This window comes from Nelumbo lutea, chromosome 3 (genome assembly GCF_056320005.1).
Source record: "Nelumbo lutea isolate HS-2025 chromosome 3, American lotus-T2T, whole genome shotgun sequence".
Classification (NCBI taxonomy): Eukaryota; Viridiplantae; Streptophyta; class Magnoliopsida; order Proteales; family Nelumbonaceae; genus Nelumbo; species Nelumbo lutea.
Window position 1 is genome coordinate 105,423,159 of NC_142686.1, and position 9,377 is coordinate 105,432,535.

Here is a 9,377-nt window from a genome sequence, read left to right on the forward strand (position 1 = left end):
AGATTTGGTGGAGATTGGAGGAAGAAAACTAGGTTTTCTTGGGATGACGAAAAACACAAGTAACGATGAACAGGGTAGAAGCACCCTGGTTGCTGATCTGTACAGATTCAGTCTATCAAGAGGGTTTCATCGGTAAGAACAAGATGAAGAAGGAGAAAGAGAAGAAGAGGGGGGGGGTGAGAGAGGGAAGATGAATGAGAGAGAGAGAGAGAGAGAGCGGGGAAGGGACCTGGTCAGAGGTGGGAGGTGGAGAGGGTCAATGCCAAGTCGTTGCCGCTGTGTCGAGAATTGGAAGAGACGAATAGTATTTTTTGGTTCTCTCGAAAATGAATTCAGGATGAAGGAAGGATAATATTGGGTTTTAAAAGAATTTTAAACATCATATGGTCTCACATGTACATGGGTTTTGATAGAATAACGGATGCTAACGGTAAGGGAAGTATTAGTCAATTGTCAAAAACAATGAGTAGCGTCAATCAATTTTCAAATAATAAGGGTATACTTGGTCAATTAACTAAACCATTCTCACGCTTAGGAATATCTCCCCATGTATAAAAACATACAAATATGGAAATATTCCCAATGCATGACTACAAAAAACTGTAAGCACAGTGTAAAAATGATATTGTGAGGACTGAATCCGATACTCCCGCACAAGAATGTCCTTTGAAGCTGTGCTTTGGGAACATATTTATATGTATTTTTTCGTGATGAGATATTTCCAATGCACAAATGCAAAGGACTGAGAGGACGGTCCATTTCAGATATTATAATCAGCCAGAATATATATATATATATATATATAAAGATAAAAGCCCAACTATAGACCAAACTGCTGATGAAAAAGATTCAGATCCTGAGCACGGGAGAAAGCTCAGTTGCAATGATATAGCAATGATTAATTGACGATGAATTATCTAAGCTACAACAAGCCATACATAGAAAAGCATAGAAAAACCCAAGCCTTACACTGTCTTAGATCATCTCACTTATACCGTATTTGGTTTGATAGAAAATAAGAGAGAATCGGGAGAAAAATCGTATTACAGAACTTTCATATTGAACATTTGCAACAAAATGTACTAATGTCCAGTGCGGCCAACGTCAACACTCCACAGAAGAGGAGCTGTGTGATAATAAGTTTGTCCTATTTAGGTTTTATATTTGTTTCTGTTTTTTATAATAGTATTAATTATTCATTTTTTTTTCTTAAGCAGTGTTTGATTGCAGTACAATTTTATTTACACTGATAAAATAAAACTATAGTAGCGCAAATGATTTTGATACAAATTTTGATTTATTTTTGTTTCAAATTTTACCTCATTTTGTTTGATTGGAGTACAAATAAAGTAAAATAAGACTTGGAGCTGAACAAAGCAACACTCGAGACAAAGGTGATGTTTGGAGCATCTTTTGGAGTGTTTTTCAATCTGCAGGAAGCTCAAAAGACCAAAAAATGGTCTTTTCCCATTTGGTATTGCACAGACTGAAAGAGTAGAAGATGAGCATACAAAAAAGACCAAAAAATCTGAAAATCGAGAAACTTTAAATGAAGCTTTTGGTCTTTCCACGCTGAAAATAGCCTTTCCAACTGTTTTAACAGCCCGGTAGACCACAGTGCAAACCAAAGAGTACTGGTCTTTAAAAACAAAACCCCAAATGCTCAATGCATCTTATTGTCTTCTGAGCTGTTGAAAGATCTATTTAGAAAAACATGCCAAACAGACCCAAAATTAAACCAGAATTTGCATTATTTTCATTTGCACCTCATGCATACTGGAACCAAACACAGCCTTGAAGAATATCAGTGTATACAGTAATAGAGGTGAAAGCAACACAATTGTAGGATTAAGAGTTAACAATATATTGCAGAAAACACATTAACAAATAACAACACTACATAAATATATTCTGTTTTGATTGGATGTGTGCTGAAAAGTTTAATGAGATGTTACCATCCTTGAAATTACGAGTCTCAGTCCCGTAGATACAAAATCTTAGCTTTCACCATAACAGACGCAAGGAAAATAGTCTCTTGTTACAGTATTAATAGGTGTATGTTCGCAACCATAGAACACTTGTCTTCTATGATCGACAGACAAGAGAGACTCTGATCAGAATCAAACAAAATAAACAGCTGCCTAAAAAGTCGGTGTGTTCGGTTGAAGATTCGGTCTAAAGGCAGAAAGACTGACAATATTCATATACCTTAAGGTTTGAACAGACTTCGGATTTCAGGAGAATGAAATTGAAAGAATGATGTTAGTAATAAAAGAGGAATCAGACGATATGATAAAAGTGTTAATGATCATCAGAACCATGGTGGATCAGATAGGAATGGAGAATACCGAGTAGTGCTTTAGAGTTTTTGGTGTGAAAGGAATGCCAAGATCTGCAAAAATAAAAAATAACAGGACAACTCATTATTATGAGACTAGCACATCGGATCTAACAAGGAGGAACTTAAGGGGATCACAATGGACTCTATTTTGAGAGGACTGCTCTTCCAAGCAGGATTTGACCCTAGAAAGAAGCAGGTTATTCAAGCTTGGACAGCATAAGAGATTGAAGGGATAAAAATACACTTTGATGGGTGAAGCCTTGCTTTTGTTTGGTGATTACTCGTCACCTCTTCTTGATTGTACCTTCTTTCTTAAAGATTAATGCTCAAGAGTGCGAATACAAATATGTTCAGTGCAAAACATTGTATAACCTCATTGCATTTTTTTAAAGAAAGTAACAAATCCCATTTAAAGAGAAAAGAAACAAGGTACATGAGAAGATGTACAACTGCAAACAAGGACTCTCCTAAGAGACTACAAGGGCAGAGAAAAATCACTAAACAAAGGATCCCTATGGACCCTGCCAAAGAATTAAGTTTCCTAGGGATCCATTTACAGTCATCTAGGCCATAATGTCACTTACCTTGTCCAGATAGTTTACCAGTCTCCAAGGGCCATTGTCCTTCTCCCCTAACCATTTTATAATGTCTCTACCCAAACTGAGCCTAAGTTTGGAAAGTACAAATGCAAATACATATAAAATAATACAAAATATAAGGTTTTGCACTCTACATATTTGCATTTGTACTCCTTCCAAACTGAGCCTAATGAATTTATGAATTTTCCTTTTATTTATCTTTAAAAAAAGGGGTTCTTGCCGATAACGGCAACTTTTGGCCCCTAATATCAATAAAAATAAAATTTTTAATATAATTTCTAGAATAGGTTACCTTTTTTGAAAAAAATATCAAATGAGGGCAAAAATTCTATTCACCTCCTTCCTCCTTCGAACGATTCACGCGGGCAGGACCTTAGAGATCTCATCGCACGGGTCCTGACACACTACCAACAGCACTTGGAGGAGAAATCCAGAGCGGCTCACAGGGACGTGTACCTCGTACTGCCGCTCCCGGGTTCAGCTCCTTAGAGCGGGCCTTGTTCTGGATTGGCGGATTCAGACCCGGACTGGTGTTCCAGCTCATTGCCAATTCCATTAGGGACCTGTCACAGGACCAAGTGCAGAGGATGGAAACGCTGAGGGCTGAGACAAGTGTGGAGGAGGCAACCGGAGGAGGAACTGGCGAGGCTACAGGAGAGCATGGTGGCGCCACCCGTGTCTGAACTTCTGAGGCGGGGAGGAAGGGCGGTGAATGGGGAGGAGGGGACTGACTTCAAGATTTTGCTGGGGAGTCCAGACATGCTACGAGCAAACACTGCAACCAAAATGATTCAGTTACTAAGCCCTGTTCAGACTGTGAACTTCTTAGCAGCCGCAGTGCAGCTTTCAGCTCAGGATTCGAAGGTTGCGTTTTCAAAGAGACACCGAGCAAGAGGGTAAGTAGAAACCACTAATACCCTCCCTCCCTCCCTCTCTCTCTCTCTCTCTCTCTCTCTCTCTCTCTCTCTCTCTCTTCTTCACATCTGAGTTGTTCCAAACTCAGAGCAGAACGGTGAGATGAGAGGGAAACTATGCTCTCCTCTAAGTTTGGAAGAACTCAGATGCAGAGAAGAAGAAGAAGAGAGGTGGGGGAGATCGGAGGTGGGGAAGGTTTGCCACCGCTTTTCAAAAAAGTTGCCCTTATCGGCAAGAAACCCTTAAAAAAATAAAACACAGCCCCCTTACTTAAGGGGTAGGTGGAATTTTCAAAAGATCATACAGAAACATCATGCTTAGCTACTCAAGTCCAGCAGCTAAAGCTATATCTTTGAGAGCATAGTTTTCAAGGCGCCAAGGCGAGGCCTTTTTGAATGTGAAAAACTGAAAATATAAAACTGTGATGTATTTGTTGCCTTTTTGAATGTCAACCATGAATTGATTACACTAGTTCCCTTCATTCTAGACACTTGGATGAGTGAAAAACTGAAAATATAAAACTGTGATGTATTTGTTGCCTTTTGAATGTCAACCATGAATTGATTGCACTGGTTCCCTTCATTCTAGACACTTGGACTATAGATCCTACGCTTCATTAATAAGCTTTTGATTGCTATTGCTGAGAAAAAAAATAAAAAAAGCAGGACAAAGGAACTGGACAGGAATTCAAGACAATAAGCAGTAGGGGATTCATTAACAAAAACAGTGCATTGAAATGGAGATTGTCATGAACCAAAAAAGGACATGTGTCTGGATATTACCATAATCAATTATGGGAATTTCCATCTGGCAATAATGAACATCTGACCCACAGGCAGGAAACAGAAGGCTACTAACCAATGGATCCCATTAAAAAGATTTTAGGCCGAAATTAAACACCTCAGGTGATTATACACCATCTGATCACTTCAATTGATCCTTCTTACTTTGTTCGAAAGAAAACAAAGAAATTGATTGGATGGTTAGGACTTGGGATCATCCAACTACAACTGAGCATTAACCAAGATCTCAACCAGTAATGGGGTTCAGTACACCTACGACTCATAATGGGCTAGTGGACAGGTTGGCAGAACAGGGGACGGCAAGGAACTCAATGTGTTGCCGTGTTGGGAAGTAATTGAACAAGAAGGGACTTGGTAATTGACGTCACAATCATCATGTATGGTTATGAGGCTGACCATCCAGCCACTCATATGTACATTAACTCACTTTTAATCAATAAAACAAAATCATTTACTGTTACTGACAAAAGCACAGTACATAGATTCTTCCCTCACGCATGCACATGAACTCCAAACAGGCAATAGAGTATCCATGCATGTTGTCCATCCTTTATAATTGCTGAAATATATGTCACAAGTTCTCAAAAAAATAAAAAATAAAAACACAGATAACCACTAAAAAAGTAACCCAGAGATGCACCTTAAGAGATAGTATGCATTGAATGAAATACCACCTAAATGTTAGGAACGTAACCCCTTCCAGGGCCCAGATAACTGGGAGCCTGGGACCAAAACCTTATTCTTATTGTACAACATACCAATTAATGGAAATTCAGAAAAGAGAGTAGAAGAAACCTTGGGGGAGAGAAGACCAGATTTGGAGGAAACTTGGTTGGTGGGGCCCAAACAGCAACTGTTTCTTTAGGGCACCACAATAGAACCCTAAGACCTAATTATCTCAACTGGATGTCTGAAATTTTAGAGAGCAAATCTTTCAATTTAAAACAGCAGGGTTTTTTTTGTAAATTTCTTTTTTGGGTATAGTTAAACAAATAGTTGTCAAGCCATTGTCTAGGTGACTAGGTAGCCTTGGCTGGGCAGACCCGTAAGCAATAAGGCACCTGCTTAAGCAACAAGTGGGCACACTGCCTTATTATAATATCATTCATATTGCTACATTTTACTAATGTGTATGTCTATATATAAAAATAAATAAATAAATAAATATATATATATATATATATATATATTATTTTGTTGTAAAGTTTTACTACTCTCTCTCTCTCTCACACACACACATACAAAACAAAATAGCAGCTAATTATTCTTTTTTCTCTTTTACCTTCCATCTTGATTTTTTACCATGTAAAGGTAATTATTTTTGAAAATACTGAAATACTTTATTTAAAATGTTTTCTATCTTTTAGTTTAGATATGATGATTTGGCATATTTTTAGAGGAAATTTAATGTTCTAAATAAAGAAATTTATTTCTTTTCAATTAATATACAACCTGAATGGTATATAAAACTAGTGAACTAACCAAAGGTTAGTTTTTTATTTTGTAAAATTCTCACCATCTGTCATTGCCTAGGGCAAAGAGATTGGGCACCCCCAGTGTAACCCAGAATCACCTAGATTCTTTGACAACTATGGTTAATCAAGTTAGTTTGGCCTGAGCTATTATTGTATAGTTTGTATAAAAACTGGGTTTAGCATTAGTTATACTATTTGATTATTTGCAATGAAAAAAAGAATATCTAAAGAGATGACAACAAACATTTTTTAAGTCCATTAATTACTTGATCATAAAGTGTCAAGTCTGAGCCCCTGTCACAAACTTACCACAAAGAACTCCATAGAAGGTAATTTGCTACCTGGTTTCACTTGATTGCTTTTAAAACAGAACCGATAGCAAGGTGCCATGATGGGCTGACAAATTTCATAAAGAAGGATGTCACATGAATGAGTTTTGGAACCATGTTTAGAAGCACAATAACCTTTGCTTTTCTATTTGGTAAATGACAAAAATAAATCGCATTGAAATATATGCACCCATCTAGAATTAATCAAATAAATGACTTGCACACATATTTCTAAAGTACTTCAAGTGAATATATGAATTGAGAAGTCAAATTGTCCACCTATTCTGATGTGCCAACAACAAAGTTAATTAAAAGATAATTACAACAGATCAATTCACATTCCTCCAAGTTTGTGGGGCTACTTCTCTATTATTTGCACATCTCTTAAAGTGGTTTCATTGTAGTATTCATCAATAAAAAAGATTGAAATACCACAACCAATGCTTCTGATTGTAACAAGTAGTCCCTACATGTGACGGTCAACAAATGCCAAAGATCCTTCACCTATCAATGCCATAGTAAGCACCTAAAACCGAATTTATAGATGAAAAATCCCAGAACAACACGGTTCAAACTTCTGGCTGAATTATCCATCACATCCAAATAGTCAGACCTCTTGCTTCATATAAAAATGTCAACCAAGAATTCCAAGTTCAGCCCCCAAGAATGTCATGATGCAAGAACAAGAATACTGAAGCTGCTTTCAGCTGCCTTCCTCTCAAACAAGTCACAATCCTCTGAACTCATGAGGAACAATCTGAGATAACCCTAAGCCCTGGACCGCCTGAACTCAAACCAAATCTCATAATGGTTGAAGAGCAGACTGTCATGGAAGTGTTTACCCATATACTCGAGTCCTAGACTTGTTAACCGCTTTGTACATTCCTCTCCACCCAACCGTGAACAGAACTTTATATTATGAGAGACAAAAATCCGTCCATCAAAAGGTTTCAACCTGGTAGCTAACCTCTCTAGTCCTACCCAAACCAGCTTGTCAGGCATATGAAGAAAAACGGCACTAGCATATATAAGATCATACTGAATACCAGATCCAAACCTACTGAAATCCATGTCCTCGCCTCTCACAATCAAAGGACGCTTATGCAATAAACCCTGAGATGGAAGCTCGTACCTGTATGCAGACATCAAAGAAAGCTCATCCCTTTCTAGACAATGGTAATGCTCCGGAATCAGGTATCGAATAAAATGCAATCCAACACGAAGAGTGCCACATCCAATCTCAAGCACCCGGGCATCAGGCCTGAGCTTAATGGACTCTGCGAGGAACTCAAACACATCGCGACCTCCAGCCCAGGGTTCCCCGTAGTTGCTGTGGTGTTCCTCTACGAGCAATTCCCCGGGGCAAGGCAGGGTAGTGTGGTTGTTAGCTTCCTCTCCTTCATAGTGGGATATGCCCTTGTATCTGAACAATGGCAAAGTTAACCCCAGATCTCAACAACTACAGGGGGAGAAACAAATAAACGAAAGAAAAACTTAAATTAACTAAAGCTCTTGATTTTCAGTATCTGGCAAATTAATTAAGCATAAACCTCAAGCAAACCGTTGAAAAAAAAAAGTACTAAACTAATAACAGCGTCTCCTAAAATAACGAAAAAATTGGTACTACATAAAACTTCCTTAAATTCGAAAACTGAATATATAATTTCCTAGATCTCAATCAAGAATTGCGAAAAACCAAATTCCAATGCAATTTAGAAAAGGATTATAAGTTTAAGATCTTATGCACAAATTGAGAAAATACCCTCATTTTGTTTACTCCGTTTGGGGGTCGAGATGATAGTTCAATTTAAACGTCAATTTATTACTACAACCTTGAGGTCAGGTCACAGATTCGTTTCCGATTTGTTCTTCACTAAGAAATGTAAAATAATTAATTTGAAATATAAGTAGCTAGAGAGAGAGAGAGAGAGAGAGAGAGAGAGAGAGTACTGAATTAAATCTTGGAGCTGTTGGGCACGAGTGCGAGGATTGATGCCCTTGCGGAGAACATTTGGTTGCATTGCAAGTTTGTTCTGTTGGATCTGATCTTTCACCCAAGCAATGTCTTCTTTTGTTGCAGAGATTTGATAGTTAGATCGGTCGAAGGCTTGACGGCTGTTAGCGGTGGAAATGATTGTGGTGGTGGTGGTGGAGGGAGTGGCGGAGATCGTGGAAGGAGCGGCGGGGCAGGAGGAAAGGAAAGGAATGAGGAAGAATAGGAGAATGGCTGTTGCTGCAACTGATAGTGCTAGAACTGGAACTGTAACAACCACACCCTTCGACGGAGCCATTGCTGATTTGCTGTTTTCTTTTCCTGAAATTTGAGTTCTCTTTTGATCCCAAACGGAGCACGGGTTTGGAAATTGGTAGCTTGGCAGTTGGCACTCAGAAGTCAGAACTCATCAGGAGGATTGATGAGGACATTTTGGTCATTTTGAAGAAGAGTGTGGCCCCAGATCAGAGCCCGGATCTACTTTCATAGAGCGCACCTCATTCCACCTCACAGGCACATCCAACAACCATCTATCGGAAACATCTCTCGTAATTCTATGTTATTATTGATGGGAGATGTTCGCAATACACGGTAAGATGTGCTTGTGATATCGGTGTGAAGTACGGTATATGAGGAACAGATTCCAATTCTTTAGATCAATCTCTACATTTTGACCTCATCTCAAATTGATATCTACTCCTCAAACCGATACATCTTATCATTTATTGGGAACATCATTAATAATATATACAAGTTAAAGATGTTCCCGTGCGACTAGAATATACTGTGAGATCGGTGTGAGAAACAGATCTGAGTTCCCTCAACGAGTTCCACCAATCTATCAACATCATCTGATGCCGTATATCTATTGGAACGTGTTTTGTTGGCAGGTAACCCGGACTCGGTGACAACACTCTCACTT

The 9,377-nt window shown here is 38.5% G+C and overlaps 1 protein-coding gene across 4 annotated transcripts; it reads right to left on the reverse strand.

Annotated features, from left to right (window-relative positions):
- Positions 1–1,278: 1,278 nt before the first annotated feature.
- On the reverse strand, positions 1,279–9,149 carry LOC148867362 (S-adenosyl-L-methionine-dependent methyltransferases superfamily protein). Of its 4 annotated transcripts, none has more exons than XM_088974223.1 (3): positions 8,413–9,133; positions 7,595–7,885; positions 1,279–1,700 (listed from the first exon to the last, which is right to left on the reverse strand). In XM_088974223.1, exons 1-3 carry the CDS (start codon positions 8,751–8,753, stop codon positions 1,664–1,666), a joined length of 669 nt encoding a protein of 222 aa, XP_088830349.1. In that variant the 5' UTR covers positions 8,754–9,133; the 3' UTR covers positions 1,279–1,663. The 4 variants fall into 4 exon arrangements, with proteins under 4 accessions (XP_088830349.1, XP_088830350.1, XP_088830348.1 ...); XM_088974224.1 differs by lacking the exon at positions 1,279–1,700 and adding an exon at positions 2,694–3,715; XM_088974222.1 differs by lacking the exon at positions 1,279–1,700 and adding an exon at positions 6,466–6,529.
- Positions 9,150–9,377: the final 228 nt, after the last annotated feature.